Source organism: Dendropsophus ebraccatus, chromosome 4, assembly GCF_027789765.1.
Source record: "Dendropsophus ebraccatus isolate aDenEbr1 chromosome 4, aDenEbr1.pat, whole genome shotgun sequence".
In the NCBI taxonomy this organism is placed as follows: Eukaryota; Metazoa; Chordata; class Amphibia; order Anura; family Hylidae; genus Dendropsophus; species Dendropsophus ebraccatus.
In genome coordinates, this window is record NC_091457.1 from 77078561 (window position 1) to 77100542 (window position 21982).

The following is a 21982-nucleotide window of genomic DNA, read 5'->3' on the forward strand; positions in this document are numbered from 1 at the left end:
GTGATGCGATCTGCAACAACAGCCTTTATTTATTGAAAATATACAGTGTGTGAACATGGCCTTAAGCAGCATCATAAACAAACTGAAATAAATGTGTTGACACATCATCTCCACCAAAAATGTCTTATATTCCCAGCAGTAAAACTGTAAAGCCTTTCCCTCAGATGAGACTGGTTAAAGAATAGTTAATAGCACAGAAGAGTTTCTCTGCTTATAATGTCAGAAATTGAGGTCAGGGGGTGTAGTATCAGTAGAATGTGCAAGTTGGGGGGCACATGAAAAAGAAACAAATCTAGGGCGATTAAGACGGAGCTGAGAGAAAAAAAATAATTATCCGTAGATAGAGAGAAGCAAACCGGACTTATAATGAGGTTTTGCTGATCGACAAGAGAGAGGGAGAGAGGGAGCTGCAGGAAAGAAAAGATAATTGCTTGATAGATTCTATTACTTTTTTAGAAACAGAGATGGTAAATGATGGCTAAGTGTATTTAATTAGAGTGGGGGTGTCTGCTGGCTGCCAGAGATTCTCAGAAGCAGTCAGAGTGCAGGTGTGAGGGAGTACAGGCACACAGAGCGAATGTTGAGTGACTGTGCCGGGGTTGGCAGGGTAGGGAGCTGGTTATTCTAGCTAGATTATAGTGTCATGCCTGCTCTTCTAATCTTATCGCCTTCTATAAAGATGCCAAATGTGTGTTATGTTACAACCAATAGTGGGTAACTAAAGGCATAGCTTAAATGGGACATTCCCATTTCAGCTTTTTATCCCTTATTCATAGGATTGGGAAAAAACAAGCTGATCGGTGGAGGTCTGAATACTGTGACCCCCCACTGATCCCGAGAACTGGGACACAAATATTACCGGAATTAATTGAGCACTTTCCACATCCCTATTGCCTGTTCTCTATGTATATTCTATGGGGCTGCTGAGCATTTTCAAGCATGTTCAATCGGTGGCAGCTTTTCCCAGCATCCTGGGAGGAGTGGCAGAGAGCGGAGCAGCGATGACAGGCCAGAGGCTTAATGAGCGGAGCGCAGGTCGAATGAAGTTCTTCGCTTTGTTTACATCTGCAATTCGCTCATCTCTATTCCTGGGCCCTGGTGCACTATGAATCACTACCAGGTATTGTCAAAATGAACAGGTATTATCAAATTGGTATAATACCCTATGTTTACAGTATGTATAAAATCTGTATAAAAAGCCACAGGTTCAGATAAGGTGTCAAAGAGATAACAGTGCATGTTAATTGGGGATAAACCAGATGCGTAAACTAAAAACAGAGCTGAAATTATAACTAGAGGCATCCAACATTATATTTTATATAAGTCCCCAAAATACTAGAGGCAGACACAAGTGGACGCTGCATTCACACGTTCAGTGATTTTCAAGGTCTGTGAATGAAGTCCACTATCTACCTCTATAGGGAATTTGTGCCGTGATTTTGTCCGAGTTATGACATCTCCTATTTTTTTCACGGTATGGTTTGCAGATCCATGAAAGAAACAGAATGTGTGAATAGCCCAATAGAAATCAATGGGCTATAAAATCGTCAGTGATCACGGATCCGTAATCATGGACGACATCACGGAACATGTGAATGCAGTCTCAGGCAATGTAAGAGAAAACGGTAGGAGGTATGCAATTTGATACCTGTCCACTCAAAACATGTTGTCCACACCTGCAAGCAAAAGTATTTGGGGCTGTTTATAAGCCATTCGTGATCAAAATGGAGAGATCAGAGAAGTCGCTATTAGCAGCTGATCATGAATCCAATGTTGTTTTCATGAAATGGTTAGAAATCCTTTATTTTTCTTGCAGTTTACCTTCTTGGTTCACTCTTCCTTTATGTATGGGCTCAAGCAAACATTATAATTTTCTCTGTAGCCCTTTATATACATACTACTAGATAACTGGTAGGTAAAAAAAGGAAAAAAAAAAAGTTAACCATTACCCTCCATGGTCATAAAATTAGATTATTGTCCCAGAGGAAGGTATCAAGAGGCAATGGAAAAACTGATAATCTGAATTATACAATTACATTTTTCTTCATGGAGCTCTCAGGTACTCTCATGACAATAAAGTGAGACAATTGTATAACTTTGTTAGTGGATTACCGACACAGACACCACAGAGATTAAGTAAATTAGATAAAGCAGCTGTAAGCCATGGGTAGTATGGAATCTCAATATAAAATCTTAAATTATAAAAAGAAAAATACTCTTTATAGTAATTAAGGTATTATTCTATAGCCCTATTACTAGTCCCAGAAAACCTTTCAAGGCATGCTGTAGTGCAACTGGAGAGCAACATATTGGGAACCACTGGTCTACAGTTTTCCTGATTTTTTCTTTAGTTTTTTTGCAGCTATTTTTGTATAAGCCTTAGGAAATGGTATTGATTAATGGCATGTGATCTCAATACTCATGCTTTATATTTATTTTTTCCAAGGAAGGGTCTTGCACTTCCTAATATACAGTCACTGCCAAATAATTAGAGCTTCCAGACTATTCAGTTCCAGATTCAATGAACTCTCTATAATATTTCTAATTCGGATTGCTATAGTTATTAGTTGTTATTATTATTAGTTGCTACAGGCAGCTCCAATTTTCTTCTGCTGAGTTTTGAAGGCCCCTGTGATCTGAGTGAATAAGCTTGGGGTGGAACAGTATGTGAAAAGGCCATATACTTTGTGTTTATATCCTAACTATACTCACTTTAACTTTTTCATATGTGTTTCTGGCTTTTCTACGTGACGAATTCTTCTTCGTTGGCGAGGGTCCATCTCTTGCACCTCTCTCATGGCTTGTAGACTATCTAGATGGAGATTCTCTTGCCTATAAGACATAACCACAGTATAATGAATGCTAATTGTGCTGATATGGTTCCCAGCTGCACAGTATAAATCTACTATGCAGCTCCCCGAGGCTACCAGCCACGTCTGCAGCAATAGCTTTACATAGGGGAAAAAGGAGTTTTATTCCAGAACGCGAGGTCGGGAGAGGAGCAGCAACTAGTCATCTGGGTTGGGAGCTGCCCGTGACTAGTCATGGCTCTCTGCTTATTGGTGCACTCTGCAATGATGATTGACAGGCAGAGAGGCCACTAACAGGTCTCTCTGCCTGTCAATAATCTCTGCAAAGTGCGTTGCAGAGAGCTGTGATTAGTCACAAATTGAACATTATAGTCATCTATTGAACATTATAGTTAAAATAATAACTGAATAGCCGGAGTAAAATACACTGTATGGGTTCATGGATTGAGTAGAGACACATTTGCACAGGCATTAGATAGTTATACATGTCAACTGGTATGAATCAGAGGCAGAACATAAAACTCCCAGACAGGGTCGGCCTTAGGGGGGGGGTGCAACCTTTGCAACTGCACAAGGTGCATCACTCCATCGATTAAAAAGGGGTGCTGGGCTGACCGTGTTAACAGTTAAAGGAGTTGGCCCAGCACCTGGTGGAGCCCCCTTTTCAGACTGGCACACCGTAGGACCCACCCACAAGAAAAATAGTCGAGAAGAGTCAAGTTAGTACAGGCCAGTTAGCTTGACATCTGTAGTAGTAAAATTGATTAAAACACTTCTAAAAAAGAAGATAATGGATCACCAAAAAATCAACAATTTGATGAATCCAAACCGGCATGACTGTGGGCAGATCATGTCAGACTAATCTCATTGATTTATTTGATTATGCCACAAAAGTGCTGGATGAAGGTGGTCCTGTGGATATCACCTATCTTGACTTCAGCAAAGCCTTTGACACAGTTCCCCATAAAGAGCTGATAGAGAAGTAAGAGAAAATTGGACTTAATCCCTGGATAGTTCAGTGCATTTGTTGTTGGCTGAAGGATAAATTTCAGAGGGTTGTTGTTAATGGTGTATATTCCGAGCAGAGACTGGTTACAAGTGGTGTGCCACAAGGGTCTGTTCTGGGTCAAATTATTTTTAATATGTTTGTACAGTAAGTGACATAAGAGAAGATTTGGTAGGTAAGGTTTGTCTGTTTGCTGATGACAGAAAAGTGTGCAATAGGGTTAATATTCCTGGAGGTGTCAGTAATATGTAAAATGATTTAGCTTTACTAGATGAAGTGATCAAAACAATGGAAACTTCAGTTCAATGTTTCCAAATGTAAAATAATGCACTTGGGGAGGAGAAATCCTCTGTCCGAGTATCATATTGGCAGTTCTGTGTAAGCAAAGACTTCAGAAAGTAAGGCTTTAGGAATAGTCATTTCTGAGCCTTAAAGCGACTGTGTACCCACAATATGACCCCTCCAAACCACTTGTACCTTCGGATAGCTGCTTTTAATCCAAGATCTGCCCTGGGGTCCGTTCGGCAGGTGATGCAGTTATTATCCTAAAAAAAAACTTTTAAACTTGCAGCCTGTGCCAAACGGGAGTATCTGTGCCCTAACTTTGCACCACCTCTCTGTCCCTCCTCCCCGCCCTCTTCATCATTAGGAATGCTCCAGGCAGATTGCCTCCTAATCCCCACCTGTGTCAGCCCGGCACATGGGCTGGATCGTTAAGCACCTGTGCAGTGTTCAGCATGGAGAAAATGTTCCAGTGGCATTCCTAATGATGAAGAGGGTGGGGAGGAGGGACGGAGGGGTAGTGCAAAGTTAGGGCACAGATACTCCCGTTTGACATGGGCTGCAAGTTTAAAAGTTGTTTTTTAGGACAATAACTGCATCACCTGCCGAACGGACCCCAGGACAGATCTTGGATTAAAAGCAGCTATCCAAAGGTACAAGTAGAGTCGCTTTAAAAGGAGTCAGCAGTGTAACCAGGTGGTGGGGAAAGCAAATCATATGCTGGGCTGTATATAGTGTGAGGGAGAATGTGATCCTGCTGTAAAGAGCTCTAGTGAGACCACATCTGGAATACTTGATTTACTAAGGTGTTCTCTTCAAAAAATTGTCTGGTTTTGTCAATTTTTAGCGGACCGACACATTTACTAAAGGTGCACAACACAATTTGTCTAAAAACTGACAAACCAGTCATTTTTGTCCAAAAACAAGTGGGTGTCTCATGGATGTGTCCTTTAAAACCCGTCACAACTGACAGATTTATTAAACAAACCGTCATTTTTTGACATTTTAATTTAAAAAATCTGCCACTTGTGTGGCAGAAGGGTCGGGTCTTAGTTTTCTCCTATGAAAAACCTTCCAGATTTACATAGGGCGTTTGCCACATTAATGAATTTGAAGCAAGAAAAAAAAAACACACAAATGACAGCATAACAGCTTACAATTGACACATTGTTAGTAAATGAGGCCCACTGTGTCCAGTTCTGGAGACCACACACAAAAAAAAAAAGATATTAGTAGCATAAAGTGGGTTCAAAAATGGGTTACAAAAATGGTGGAGGGTGTGAGGCATAAAACATATCAGGAAAGACTTTAAGATCTAAGGCCATGTTCACACTATGTATATAAATGGCCATTCTGTGATCCGGTCAGGTCACAGAACGGCTGGTGTTACTGAAGATCATCCCGGCCAGTACTGCAGTTGATCTTCATTTCTACTGAATTCGGATGTGGGAGCACCTGTGGACGCCCGCATCCGAATTCACTGAGGCACGCTCCATTGTGTGAATTGAAAGGTTCTCTGCGGCCGATTTTCAATGAATAGTGGACGCAGAAAACTAACATGTCAATTTTTTGCATGTCTGCTAGTCATCCTGGCTGGAGTAAATACCATGTGTATACACTCTGGCCGGGATTCTGTTCATTCCCATGCAACGTATGTGTAGTATAAATCACGGCCGTTGTTGCAAATTGCAACATTTGCCGTGATTTATACAACACATACATTGTGTGAACATGGCCTAGATCTGTAAATCTATATAGTCTGGATAAAAGAAGAAAAAAGAGGAATATGTTAAAAACTGAGCCTAAGAACAAAGGGACACAATATGGAACTAGTTGGGGAAAGGTGAGAAAGAGTAGTAGATGCTTGGAACAAATTTCCAGAAGATGTGGAAGATAAATCTACAATAACTACATTTAAACATGCCTGGGATAAATATCTATCTATCCTAAGATAAAAAGAGAGCAACAGATGTACTTACATTCAATTACAGTAATACCTTGGTTCCCAAACACCTTGGTGTTTGAACAATTTGGTATTCATACCGAATTTCCACCTGAAGTTTTGCTTAGAACTCAACATTGTTCGGTATTCGAACAAAATCAGGGGAGATAACTGTTAGCTATACTATTGTTCAGCTGACAGTTATTGAGGTGTTTGGGAACAGGGAGGGGATTCCCATCATAATGACAGAAATTCCAACTCTGAGTTACAAGCAACATAGAGAGAGAGGCAGGAGAGGGTGGTTGTTTAAACTTGCCCGGTCACTCCTGCATCTCTCAGCAGCCGGGACACCCTGTAAAGAAGCAGGGATTCCCCTTATTGTGATGGCAATTTCCACTTCTTTACAGGGTAATCCTCACAGATGAGAAGCAGGAGCTGTGCGGCAAGATTAAACAGATGCCCACTGCTGCCTCTTTCTGAGGAACACCTCGTAAAGAAGGGGGATTACCAACATATTGACGAGAATTCCTTGCGCTGTTAGCCCCCCCACTGCTCACCTATCATCAGCTGCTGGCTCCCGCTGATGCTCATGGCTCTCCCCGTCCTTAGGTATTGCTTTCGCAGGCCTAAAGCAGCTCCTGCATCTGCGTCGCAAAGGCGTCAGAGAGCAGCTGGGGTGTAAGTAAGTGGGGTCAACAGCGCAGGAGCATGGGTAACCAGCAGGCTGAAGATAGGTCCTGGGAGCAGCTCCAGGCCAGTGGGGGTGATACCTGTGGGCTGGGAGAACTGTGAGCGGTGTCTGTGAACAGCGGGGGCCGGCGGCAGTTGACTGGTGAGCAGTACAGGGGTCGGCAGCCAGGGGATTCTCGTCAATATGATGAGAATCCCCCTTCTTTACAAGATGTTCCCCAGAGAGAGGCAGCAGCGGGCGGCTGTTTTAACTTGCTACTCCGCTCCTGCTTCTTTCAGCTGTGGAGGACACCCGCAGGAAACTGACACTCTTGCCTCTCTCTCTGGGAAACACAGAGTGGGGATTGCCATCTTTATGACGGGAAGGCCCACTCTTTAAAGTAAGTAATGGTTCAAGAGGCACCACTACTTACCTCTAGTTTTTACACTCTGTGGGCCGAGCGCTTTGCACCTGACCCATGGAGTGTAAATACCAATTAAAGGAGAAGTCCAGCGAAAATTTTTATTAAAGTATTGTATTGCCTCCCAAAAGTAATACAAATTACCAATATACGCTTATAACGGGAAATACACATAAAGTGCTTTTTTCCCTGCACTTACTACTGCATCAAGGCTTCACTTCCTGGATAAAACGGTGATGTCACTACCTGACTCCCAGAGCTGCGCAGGCTGTGGCTGCTGGAGAGGATGATGGCAGAGGGATGCTCAGTGTCCCTCCAGTACCCTGTGTCCCTCAGTGTCCCCCTGCCATCATCCTTTCCAGCAGCCACAGCCCGCACAGCTCTGGGAGTCGGGTCGTGACATCACCATTTTATCCAGGAAGTGAAGCCTTGATGCAGTAGTAAGTGCAGGGAAAAAAAGCACTTTATAAGCATTTCCCGTAATAAGTGTATATTGGGGATTTGTATAACTTTTTGGGGGCAATACAATACTTTAATAAAAAATCTCGCTGGATTTTTCTATTAATGAAATTTACATTGTTCCCTATGGAAACTTACAACCCACTTCTCTAACTGCTCGGATCTAGAACAGTCTGCAAGAACAGATTAAGTTTGAGAACTAGGTACCACTGTATTCTAAGTGCACCCAGTGTTATATTGATGGTGGCTGGGGTTAGCTCACTATCTAATGTGTATAGGGGCCTTCCCACTGTTGCCTAATTGCTAATTGATTGGCATATTGGATTTATATGTGCTGAATTGTTTGTTCTTCAGGGAGATAATCCATTACCAGAGCTTAATCCCCTCTTCCCACAGAAACAGCTGATGGCCAAAAGCTTTGTTGGATTTACAAGCTTTTTAAAGAAACCATACATTATTTTACATGACACGAGCAATGCTTACAGAAAAAAATGCCCTTTAAAGCAAATATATAAATAGATAAATTGTATATGAATTATATATACTGATAATTAAGCAACTTGAGAAAAATAAACTACGACATAAAAAATGTATTCAACTCTATATACTAGTGTGTAACTAAATACAAACGAGACGTGAAGATCAATTCTGTGCCTGCCGAACTGAGAATTCTTAGTAGAACAGAAAATGTGTAATATGTAGGCATTAAAGTCTTGGCAAATCAACAAGAATTTGTTAATTTCAAAATTAAATTTAAAATTTTAAATTAAATTAAAAATTAAACCTTGATGACGGGCCAGGGACTCTAAGCTCCGGCTAGATGAATAACTATGAGAGCCATCATCAATGGGAGGTGAAATAGGTGCACTGAGGGCACTGGGTCCGCCTCTGACTTAACGGGGTAGTGCAGCGCTAAAAAATTATTCACAGAATAACACACATTACAAAGTTATACAACTTTGCAAGGCTGCGTTCACACTACGTATATTTCAGTCAGTATATGTATATTTCAGTCAGTATATTTCAGTCAGTATTGCAACCAAAACCAGGAGTGGATTAAAAACACAGAAAGGCTCTGTTCACACAATGTTGAAATTGAGTGGATGGCCGCCATTTAATGGCAAATATTTTCTGTTATTTGAGAACAACGGCTGTTATATTGAAATAATGGCAGTTATTTACTGTTATATGACGGACATCCACTCAATTTCAACATTGTGTGAACAGATCCTTTCTGTGTTTTTAATCCACTCCTGGTTTTGGTTGCAATACTGACTGAAATATACTGACTGAAATATACGTAGTGTGAACGCAGCCCCCTAATGTATGTTATGTCTCTGAATTGCCCCCTTCCCCGTGTCCCACCACCCTCGCCCGTGTACCTGGAAGTGTGTGGTGCATTATACATTACCTGATCCGTGTCGAGGCCGTCCGCCATCTTGTGCCAAACGTCATCTTCAGACGGACGAATCGCTGCCGCCGTCCCCCCTCCACCGCGTCATAACTGTGCTCAGCCGCGATTGGTTGAGCACAGTTATACTCAGCCAATCGCGGCTGAGCAGCTGATGACGCGGCCCAGGAAATCCTGATGCTTATCAAGAAATCATAAAGATGCTCCTGATGGTTTCCTCAGCATAAAAACTAATTACAGGTCTTTCCTGTTCTGGTAATATCACCACAACATTGGTAACATCCTGCTATTGGACATCATGTGAGGGCATGGTTTCATCTGCAGCAACCAGACAACCAGTGGGTGTAGGTGAAGCGCAGAGGAGAAAAACAGATAAGACCTTTCCTGCTACCTGGAAAATCCCTTCAATTGTTAGAGCATGAACAGGCACCAGTCTTCCTCCCATTAGATAGTGGGTTAAGAAAGTAATGAACTACAAAAAAATATCAACTTGTGAGAGAGGCAGAGATCTGGCTACATTTGATAAGATCTGGGTAAATGGTTTTATATATAAATGACCTCTCCTTTTATAATGTTTGTTTTCAATCACTAGAAAAAATAAAAAGAAAATTAACTAATAATTAATATAGAGCAGTAGTGCTGAAAGCTGTAATTATTTTTTTTATGTAGAGGACAGTATACTACACAGTGTACCAAAAAAAATCCACAAAAACTGTAATAAAAAGTGATCAAAAAGTCGCATATATGCAAGCAAGGTCCTGATAGAAAGAACATCATGATCATGGCGCAAAAATTGACACCTAACACAGACCCACAGACCAAAGAATAAAAGCGTTATAAGGCTGGGAATGGAGCGATTTTAAACACATTTTGTTCTTTTTTTTTTTTTAAGTTTTAGTTTTTTAAAAGCAGTCAGATAAAATAAAAGTAATATAAATTACATATTGTTGTAATCGTATTGATGTGGGGAACATATATAACATGTCAGTTATATATGTTCAGCGAGTGGCGAATGGCGTAAATACGAAACCCCCGAAAATGAAAACAAATTCCTTTTTTTCACTGCACAAATAATTTTTTTCTGGTTTCACAGCATACTTAATGAAAAAATTAAGTCCATTGTAACGTACAAATAGTGGCGCAAAAAATAAGGGCTCATGTGGGTCTGTAGGTGAAAAAATTTAAGCGATATGGGCTTTTAAACACGAGGAGGAAAAAACAAAAACGCATACACTCACCACAGGTGATCGTTGTCCCGTTCCCGTGGTGCTATTCAAATCCGGCGCGCGCTCACGTCACCAGCTCCTGTGAGCCCTCTTCTGTCTCCTGTAATTGATCATCGGAACTCACGCTTCTCAATGCATTCTCTATGGGACAGCGTGACTTACGTCCTTAAATCACAGAAGACAGAAGAGGGGTTACAGGAGTGGGTAGAGTGCGCATCGGATTTGAATGGTGCCACGGGACCGAAACAAAGCCGCAGGAGTGAACTGCTGCTTTAAGGTGCACGGGCACGTGGCAGTACCCCTTCTAGGGATGCCCCGCTCACTAAAAACTGCAGGATGTTTAGCCCCAGATCTCTGAGTGACATTACCATTCATAGACATCTAGAGAATGGCAGAGCAGAAGCTGTCATCCTGCTCCCCCATTCATAGCCCCAAGGCACTTCAGGTCTGCAACCTATGAGCTGGAACTTAATATCCTTCTCTGGCCACTGCAATGATATAATCACGGCTGCTTTGGTGTCTCACTTCTGACGTTCACAGGCTTAAGGTCTAAAGAAAGGGAGAGATCTACTTCATGTATTGTGGGACTCTGGACTAGGGGAGTATTATGTTTTTTTTTTATGTTGGGGCATAGGGGAAATAACTACTATATGTGGATGCACAGGGGGCATTATTGCTATATTAGTAGCACAGGAGGGAATTATTTTAGAAGAGGTGTGGTGTCCCACCACGGGGGTTTCTAGTCTGAACATCTGTCGCAAAAGCCTTGTTCTCTAAAGTGGAGTGGTGATGAGGTTGTATATGAGTTTTACCACCAGATGTCACCATTTATAACTTTGTATGTATTGTACAGCTGTAGTTATCAAAGGGTTACTGTCTTGTTATATGATTTTACTAACCAATGAGAGATGCTCTTTTCCTTCTACCTATCTCTATCCTCTTTTCTTTACACACTCTATTCTCCACCACTCACAGGGATTCTTATACGTCCTATAGGAAGTAGTCACATGGGGAGAGGAAGTGTAGCGTCACTTAGTTTAGTCTTCCCCTGATTCTCTGAGGAGTAGGACACACACAGACCAGACATCCCTGCTGTACTTAACCAGGGCCTGGCTCTGCCATCTTAACGGAGCAGGGCGGTATCCTAGAAAGAGGAACTGACCCGGATAAAGCAAAGCAACCATATAAATGTCTACATACTCTATCTCCCAGTGCAGGTGACACCAGATAAATTCGGACACTTAGCTACTTTCAGGTAACCAAGACTGGGGCTTGTGTCACCCTAGTAGGACGGGTAACCCGACACTGCAGGGCAGAAGCTGGTTCAAACGACAGTTAGGTAGAAACACAAGTATTCTCTTCTTCTCAAGTATTCTTCTTCAAGTATTTCTTCTCTTATGTTCCGGCAGAGCACATTACTACACTGGGTTGGAGCTCTCCCAACAAATTCCTCTACTCTTCTGACAAATTCCTCTCTACTTCTCTAAGTTCTTCTACTCTAATCAGCACTAAACCAAACCAGCACTGCTACTCTACTTCAGCACTTAAGCAACTGTCAGCACAGATTGAGTAAGCTCAAGTCTGTATCATAGAAGTCACCAGTGAAGAGTTATCCTGTACTGTAAGACACTTTCAGTAAAACTACCTTATTTATTCTACTGGGACTCAATAATCATTGCACCAGCACCTATACACAGGACCGTATTAAGAGCTGCTGCTGCCCTAGGCACTAAACCTAAAGACGCCCCATCTTGGGGAGTGTGGGGGAGAGTGGTTTTGGCCACATGCATTTCTCTACATGTAGAAACATTGTCTGAATCGCATTTTTCATAGTTTTTAACTGCTTACAACATAAAAAAATTTCCTCATCTGAGGGAATTCTCACCACAGGATCAGTAGATTGGTAGGTAATAACTCCAGGCGTCACATTTACCACTGCCACACAAGACCTGAGCAATGCCGCCATACTGTAACTGGATAACACAGCCATAGCAGACCTGACCAATACCACCATACCCCCCCACCCCCCACCCCTTCGAAAAGTCACCAGATGTACTGGCAAGTCTAAATGGGAGGTGGGAGGCTAAAAAAATAAATAGTTATTGCCTTCCCCCTGCTCCATGTGCTGCCCCCCTGCAAGGTGCTGCCCTAGGCACTGGACCACGGGTGCCTAATGGTAAATACAGCCCTGCCTATACACACCGGCTACACCATCCTTGGGTCATATTTCCCCTCTCTGTGGGTGGCGGTACCGACAGTCCAGGTGGGTAAACTTCCCACTCTGGACCACTGTGATAAGAGCCCAAGGAGCCCATCACAACCCGGCAGGTTACCGACCATTGGGGATCAGTATAGCCAGTCACTAAACAAAACAGGTATACCACCACACCTGTGTGCTGAATTAGCACTGGCGTCACGACAGTACCATCACTGCTGGAAGGAATAGATGTGTGCGGGGGTGGCGGCAGCGGGACAGGACAGGGGGGATGTTTAATATAGGAAGAGCACAGGGGGATTATTAATATGGGAAGAGCACAGGGGGGTTATTAATATGGGGGGAGCACAGGGGGATTATTACTATGGGGGCAGAGCACAGGGGGTATAATTAACATGGGGAGAGCACAGGGGGGATTATTACTATGGGGGGAGCATAGGGGGGATTATCAATATAGGGAGAGCATAGGGGGGATTATTACAATGGGCGGCAGAGCACAGGGGGGAATATTACTATGGGGATACTGCATAGGGGGGATTATTACTATGGTGAGAGCATAGGGGGGATTATTACTATGGGGAGAGCATAGGGGGGATTATTACTATGGGGACAGAGTACAGGGGGGATTATTACTATGGGTAGAGCATAGGAGGATTATTACTATGCTGGATGCAGCACAGGGGGGATTATTACTATGCTGGATGCAGCACAGGGGGGATTATTACTATGCTGGATGCAGCACAGGGGTGATTATTACTATTGGGGCACTGCACAGTGGGCATTATTACTATATGGAGGCAATGCAGTTGACATTATTACTATATGGGGGCACAGCAGGGGATGCTACATACAGGGGGCAACCCATATACCTACTGACTTTACTGAACATGACACAAAAAAGTGGAGCCTAAAATGTTTGTCTGGAAGGTTCAGAAGAGACGAATCGTTGCTGCAAGAAATCATCATGGTGGTCTGAGCCAGAAGGAGAGGAAAAGGAAAGTGACGCCTCAGAACAAAGAAGACGTTACCTGTGAGTCACTGAATGACTTTTTTTTCCCCAAGTTGAAAAGGGTTGAATAACACTGCTCTGTGTCATAACACACTGCTTCTTCCTAGTAACAACCTCCCCCCGACGTCACTTGAAGGGGGGGGGGTGATTTTAGCAAGGTTCGCTCTGTAGTTCAAATGACCTAGAAGCAGCCCTGTCACTGGCTGAGCTATACACCAACCACCAGAATAACATCATCCCGGCGGTTGGGCACTGATACAGGCGGGTGCAACCACCACAGAGGCACAGGAGGCATTATTGCTACAGTATCTGGGTAGCACAGGAAGCATTATTCGTAACCTGGGCAAAAATAGAACAATCGTTTCACTTGGTGGACAAAACAGAAGAGTTAGCTTTGGGTGCTTGAGGTATCTGTAATAGGTGTAACTTGTGTAGAAAGGGTTAAGTGGCTGTCTTGGGGCCTTGTCTAGTAGCGCAGAACTGAAGAGTAACCTATACTGTGTGTAGCTAACTTGCTTGAAGAATGTCGTACTCACAGTTGGAACAGATATATATATACGGTCTTCTGCCAGAAAAGCCCATGGAGTGTCAGGTCTGGTAGTCACAGGCTTGAACAACATCCTCTACAGACAAATCCCTAGCTTGGATTGTCCTAACTGTGTTTTAGAAGGATGTTACCCCAGGTGTAGACACGGTTTACCCAGGTGACGGTTACCCCACCTGTGGGTTTAGCACTGCATACTTTCTAAGGAAGTAGAAAGTATAGAAGAGGTCCAACAGCATCCACAAGGAATCTTCAATGCTTTATTGTGCAGATCAGCTTACATAAATACACTGCATTGTAAGATTCCTTGTGGATGCTGTTGGACCTCTTCTATACTTCATTGCTTATACCCACTGGAGGGATTGTGGGTTTATCAGCGTGCATCCCACCCGACAGACGCTGCTGGGTCTACTGGTGCTGCTGAGTCTACCTTTCACTAGCTTATAGTTCCTGTCAGGGGTCCTGGCCTACAAGCCAGGCCCGGTCGTAAACTTCTGCAGGAACACTCTCTCTGTCTTTCTGTCTTTAAGCACACTAACTAAAGACAAAAGACCTCCCACCAGAAACTAACTACCCTTAAATAGGGATGACCGGGACTAACCCCCCATTGGTGGCGAAAGCACTGGAGGGCTAAGGGCTAAGTGTGTGATAGGGTCTATAGTGTAAGGCAACCAAGCTAATGATTAGTCAGTAAAACACAGAACTAGGAATTCAGTTAACCCTTACAATACTTACAGCAGTGCAAGAGAATAGGGGAGAGTGAGACACCAAGTGGTGAAGCTGTAAACGGCAGCCTTCAGCCCAGAGTGTGGTGCTTAACACAAATACCTGATGACAGGTGACTCAAGAGACGTAGTGGCACACCTGTTCTGGGACACTACATTACTATATGGGGGCGCGGTGGCATTATTACTTTATGGTGGCACAAGGGCATTATAGTTATATGGGGGAGCAAATGGGACATTATTACTTTATAGGAGAGCACAGGGGGCATTATTACTACTGTATATAAAGGTCATTATTACTAAATGCAGACACAATAGGCGTTATTTGTTACTTGTACAGAGTACAAATTGCTCTTATTGGTATTTGTTATATACTTGTATTATTTCTTAACTGCATGGCTATTTAGATGTTTAGAGATATACAGTGTTAATATACATTGGAAATTGTTTTATAGCTAGATTGACATTGAGATATATATTTATTTACTTTTTGTTTGGGGTGGGTGTGGGTTGAAAAACAGGTTGTAATATATCCTAACCATGCTGTGGTGGGGGTAGGAGGGGTTAAGATCATTGTACAGTATGTTGACAACATTGTAAAGTGAGAAAAAGTTGCATGGGGTCACTCTATGGAGCCACACAATGTCTGAAAAAGCCCTTTAAAGGGAACCTGTCACCAAGACACTGCTATCTAATCTATCACCATCATGTTATAGAGCAGGAGGAGCTGAGCAGATTCATATTTATCTTTGTGGAAAAAGATTCTGTATAATTTGTTACATGTTGATTGAAATCCCTGATCATTCTGTGTTAAGGAGTCCAGTGGGCGGTGTCACACAATGGACTGGACTCTTTGGCATGGAAACATCAAAAATTTCAATCAATATATAACAATGTATACTGAATCTTTTCCCATAAAGATATAAGTCAATCTGTCCAGCTCCTTTTGCTATTTAGCATGATGCTGATGTGCCCTCACTGACATGCCATCTTGAAGCTATGCTCCCTCTGCACACATCTGTAACCACTGTTTAGCCTTCCCTGCCTCCCTGGTGTGAAGAGTGCAGACTGAAAAACAGTTCCAAATTTTTACGCAAACAAAAAAATCTTTTTTCCATCTGTGTCTTTTACACAGCTTCATAATCCCCCCCCCCCCCCCGATGTTTTCTGCTTTGGGCCTAGTGGTCAATGATAGGTGGGAGTTTACATGGCATGCTGTTATTAGTGGGGCTTCTTTATGACTGTGTTGTTCTTTGGAATGTAATATCTCCTTCCTCCTGTAATCCTGCAGCCTGCAATTTAGTAATAATGTGTGTATCTTGGGGACAATAACTCTTGTTATTTTATTTTCTGAAAACCTATGAGCCTCATATCAGAAACCGCTGACAGACACAGAGGACAGTATAGTGCTGAAGCTAAGGTCAGATTATGAAAATGTCTTGGCTATTTGCTAACCTTTCTTACCCTCCTGTAGGACAGGCAGGCACATAAGCTTGTTATGGATCCTTGAGGACTGGATTTAAAAACCTTGATCATTTGTGTAATACAATGCTGGACTTGTCTACTGTAACAGAGGTCAATGATATTGGAAAAGACAATGTCATGTGGCCCTTGTGAATGCCTCAACTTGTCACCCTATGTTAAGCCATTCCTTTGCTGAAAGTACCTCTTGCTGTGTTCCTTCACTATTGGGAAGAGAAGTGCCAGACTCTGAATTGGGCAGAAATAGGAGGTCGATAGCAAATGGATGAGGCCTATCTCCCCCTGTGCTGCTAATTGATTCCTGCATGCTCCCCCAAGGGCTCAGAGACCATTCAACAGAGACTCAGCTCAGCTTCCCGTCTCCACAGCAAACCACAGCATCAATTAAAGATCAGCAGCAAGCTACTTAGCTTAACCCTTTCCCTGCCAACCTATGGATAAAATCTTCACTTGCTGAAAAAACACTGCTTTGCTACAAAGTACTGCCTTATGTGTAATCTATCTATCTATCTATCTATCTATCTATCTATCTATCTATCTATCTATCTATCTATCTTTACAATTTATAACATTAAAATGAGTGTCCTTTGTGCAACCAGTTTCCACATACTACTAAGTTAGGCCTCATAGGTCTCTAACATTATTCATTTTAACCAGATTGTGGAAATAGATTAGAGGGGTGTCACATTTGGTCATGGAATATAAGCCAGGAATACGACCTTAGCACCATGGGGGCGAATAGAGAGGGTGCTCAACCCTAGTTAGTTCTATGAATTTTACTACTCTGTGTCAAGAACTCAACTATCTAAAAACCACTATATTAACAGTAAGCAAGAGATTGGAAAACATGTGTGAGAAAACACCAGGCCCCTCTAATCCTAGTGGCAAGATCTAGTGTCATAAAGGGGAAGCCCATTTACATTTATGAAATACAGTAATCCATAATATGAAATCAATGACTGGAATCTGGGACATCCTAAACTGTTCCAAGGGCAGCATCTGAAGTCATACATCGACATCGCCAATTACAGCCACATACTGAAACATGTACTTGTACATGTACTTTTTTCTTTTTTTTTTACTGTTTCCTGATGGTTTCCTTTTGCCTGAACTTCTGCTCTTTTAACAGCTTTTGGCTATGTTCACACAACGTGTGTTTTCTTAAAAGTATGGCCGTTGTTGCTATCGGCAACAACGGCCGAACTTTGTACAAAAACATACGTTACCTTCCTTTCTATGGGATCCCGGCCAGAGCGTATACACATCGGATACGCTCTGGCCGGGACCCCTCGCGGCGCCGCAAAGAACCAACATGTCAGTTTTCTGTGGCCGCTATTCAGTGAATACCATGTCAGTGCACACTAGTGTGCTATGGAGAGTTCTGATGCGGGCATGCGCCGATACGCCCGCATCAGAACTCTATGGCCATAAAGATTTTCCGGATGGTACTGCAGTACCAGCCGGGATGATCTTTGCAGAGACCGGCCGCTCCGTGACCCGGCTGGGTCACGGAACGGCCGGTCTCTTGCGCCATGTGAACATGGGCTTTAGATGTATAGGTTATATAAGCAATGGGACATGGGAGACAATAAATTTGATGGCAGTCATTGACTTCCATGGATAGGCTATGTTCACACAATGTCAAAAATATTGAAAAGGCGGTCGATTTTCATATTTTAAAAAACGTCTGTTTTTGCCGCAATTTAACTGACTGCAATGGCAATGCATTGAAGTCAATGAGAAGACGGATGTCCAATGCGCACAGTGTATTCAATAACGGACGTTTTTGCAAAATAATGAACATGATCATTATTTTCAGACGTCTTTTGCAAAAAGAAGACGTTTTTTATTAGTAGTTCACACACAGTTCTTTTGTCACCGTTCTTTCTCCGTTTTTACTATTAAATTTAATGGACTTTTCAATTAAGCCGCACCCAAAGTCCAATTAGTAACCCCAAACTAGAATAATGTACAAACATCAGTCATTGTACTAAGGGGAGGCCAGACAGCTAAATAACGTCATTTTAAACTGAGCTCAAAAGACGTTGTGTGAACATAGCCATATGTTGTTTTAGGCATGTTCTGTGATCTCTTTAAAAGTCAGGAAGGAAGGTGTCCATCACCTATTGTGAATGCCCTCACATGCCCATCTTATTAATCTACTGGTATCGACTTTTACTGTTATCCTGACAGGTTATTATTAGGCTTCGCGGCCAAGCAAATATAGATAGAAAAAAACAACAAAAATCCCTAAAAAATTACTTCAGGTTGAAAACTTAGGTTATTTCTGATGAAAAATGATGTGACTGTCTAGTTCAGAAACAGGACAAGTGGATACATAGTAAAATATTATATCACAGTAGAGATACAGTCATTTAGGGAAAATCTTGATGCTCAGATAAGTCAGCAATACTTCCTATAATGACTTCTGCATACTGCACTTTTATGATAATAATCCTGTATCTTAGTTATCAGAACAACCACTTAGAGCAGTTATTCTTTACTGATCTCAGCACTTGCATTATTCACATGGGAAGTTATTCTTCCATTTACTGGGAGTTCCCATCTGCACAGAAATACATATATACAGTGGTACCTTGGTTTAAGAGTAACTTGGTTTAAGAGAGTTTTGGTTTAAGAGCTCACAGTTTTTAAAAATGATGGCTTGGTTTAAGAGCTCCCTATACTGGGTGGGAGCGCGAGTTGGGGAGGGGTATGGTCTGCATAGTGGAGTCTTCAGTACTGTAATCTGACCCAGGAAGTCTCCCTCACCTTCCAAATCATAGCAGATCCACTTCAGGCTGGGGCTTCCATCAGGGGACAGGACTGTGGAGGTAATCTCTCCATAGCTGTAACCCCTCTGTCCCCAAACAGAGAGTGCTGCATGTATGTGCCCACATCTGCCCTGCTCATTCCTTTATGCTCCCTGCAGTCTCTGTCAGCCCTTGTGTTTTCTATCTTCTTCACTCCTGCTATAATGCTCCTGCACTTACACTCAGCTATACACACTGCTATAATGTGCCTGCACTTACACTCAGCTATACACACTGCTGCTGTGTTATCAGGGTTATGCACTTACTTTACATTATACACCACATGCTGATTGCTATACTGTACAGTAACTTATAATATCACATATTCTGCTGTTTCTGAATGTTTGTTTCATCAGTTTTACATGTTATTCAGAATAATAAATCATTATATTTGGTGTGTGGAACCAATTGTCTGCATTTCTATGATTTCTTATGGGAAACTTTGCTTTGGTTTAAGAGTGGATTTGGTTTACAAGTGCGGTCCTGGAACGAATTATGCTCGTAATCCAAGGTACCACTGTATAACAAAAGCTTTAACTAATAGATTTGAGCTCAATTGGTGAGAAATAATTATAACCCGGCTATAGATGCCCACCCTATACTTACACATTTTATGAACATTCACAATAAAATGCATTAAAACCATTGAGCCTTCAAGGAATTTTTTAATAGAACAAAATTCTAAATAAAAATAATATATAAAATATAATATAAATAATGTATAAATAATATTATAAATAATATATAAAATTACAAAATATTAAATACTTGCTAAGTCCAGCACCACAGCTATGGTTAACCCCCCACAATTTCTGTTTTTGTGACACACTACATGTTATGTTAGTGGTAAATGTTGGCCAAAATATACAAATTTTTATGTTTAGTGGCTGTGCTATAGTTGTCATTGGTATGAATTTGAGAACATATGAAATATGATCAACTCATTTTTGTGGTGAGATGAAATAAAACAGCAATTTTGTAATTGTTTTTTGGTATTCACTGTATTAATGGGATTATAGTTAAACCAAACTTCTGCCAATGCGATCACTTTTTTGTAACTAAGTTTTTGTATCATATCCAGTGGCATAGCGTGGAGGGGTCTGGGGTGGTGGTTGGTTACCCCAGATACCAGGGGCAATGAGGGCAGGGCTGGTTTCAGCACAGGGCTTACCCAGGCAAGTGCCAGGGCCCACAGCGCCTCTAGGGGCCTGGTGTTTTAATGTTCAGCCTGTTCACTGTAGTGAGTGAGCTGAACATCAGAAGACACAGGAGCAGGGCCTGCACAGAGAGAGAAAAGGGTAAAGGACCTGATCACATGATCACCTCTACTTTACATTGTGGAGAGCAGCCCAACATAAGCAAGCACATTTCCTTTTATAACAACTGAGTGAAAACTGTCTGTGAATAACCTTATTGGGTTGTTCAGATGCTGCTGTGCCTAACCCATGGTAAAGCATCAGCTCATTAGCTGACTTCTGGGATATAATTGATGATACTATATAATATGATGATACTGTTTAATACCAGTACAACTGTTGTACATACATGGCAGCCGAGATCCTGGCAATATCTTCATCCACTGACTCGTTCCTGTCTTGATGAATCACCTCCTGGAGCCATTCTGAAAGAACCTGAAATTTACAAGAGATTAGACTAAAGAAGCTGTGGTAATTTTTAAAGAGTCACAGAACTGTAGCCTAATGGCTTATGTAAAATCCCCATAGAAAACCACTCCTACTCTCTAGACTGGAAAGAATACCCCACTTTCTGCAGGACATACATCAGCTGATAAGTACTGGAAAACTGGAGATTGTTTAATAGAAGTGAGTTACAAATCTCGGGCACTTTCTGACACCAGTTGATTTGAAAGACTTTATTTTTTTTTTTTTCTGGAGTGACCCTTTAAAAATCAGTATATTTTTTGTTTATCACATATATACTGAATAGCTGCCTCATCAGTCCCTCAGTGGCATGTTGGACCTGCTTTAACCTTCAGAACCACAGCAAATCATCACCATATAGATCCCAGGAGTATGGAAGTAGATGCAAGAATTGACTGTGAAGTCCAAGAAAGTAAGGAAAAGTAATGCTTTATACAACTAATGCTTTATACAACTGATCCATGACTATATGGCCCATGTGGCATGGTGCACCATTCTGCTAAAATAATACTTTGGTCATTTGATTTGATTCATTAAATAAGTTCAATAGAGGCATTGATGCTTTTCTTGAAAAATGTAATATTACAAGCTATGGACATTAGATTTCTGGTGATAAGTTGATCCAGGGATTGTTCTGGTTGCCATTGCAGTATGGAAGGAATCTTCTCCCTGTGATGGGGCAATTGTCATCTGCCTCATAGGGGTTTTTGCCTTCCTCTGGATCAACACAGTAGTGTTTCCCTAGGTTGAACCTGATAGACTCTAGTCTTCTTTCAACCTTATTAACTATGTTATTATAGGGTAAACAGCTGCCAAGCAGAAATAAACTTGGTCAGCCTCAATAATTAGATAAACCCTACTGTCTAAGTCTGCGTTTCCCAACTGGGGCGCCGGGAGAACCCGCCAGGGGTGCTGCGGGATCCCGGTGGGAAATGTGCACTGTCTCTTTAAGCATCCTGAGAAGCTGCGGCCGCGCAGCTTCTCGGGATGCACGGATCACTTTGATGTTCCGCCCGCACAGTAAGCGGGCTGAACATTAAAGTGAGCAGAATGTAGGAGCAGGACCTGTCAGCATCCTTCTTCTACATTAACTCCCATAGGCCGCCGGCACTTCATACCTGCGGCCTATGGGACACCGGGACATGACCTCTCCGGCAGACGTGATGATGTAACGTCATCACGCCTGCCGGAGGTCCGTCCCCGCGGCTCGCAAGATGGAGCCAGAAGAAAGAGAAAAGCTGCTCCCTGCAGCCACACAGCCCAGATTAGATGAGTAGGATGTTCTTTTTTAGGGGCAGAGCAGGGG

General features: G+C 42.3%; 1 protein-coding gene across 1 annotated transcript in view; it reads right to left on the reverse strand.

Annotated features, from left to right (window-relative positions):
- LOC138788313 (serine/threonine-protein kinase Nek11-like) overlaps positions 1-21982 on the reverse strand; it is a 271682-nt gene that overhangs the window by 58543 nt on the left and 191157 nt on the right. Inside the window, exons 8-9 of the mRNA XM_069966064.1 lie at positions 20561-20646; positions 2713-2832 (exon numbers count right to left, since the gene is read on the reverse strand). Of these exons, the coding sequence (XP_069822165.1) occupies positions 2713-2832; positions 20561-20646 (206 nt within the window). The remainder of the gene's footprint in view (positions 1-2712; positions 2833-20560; positions 20647-21982) is intronic.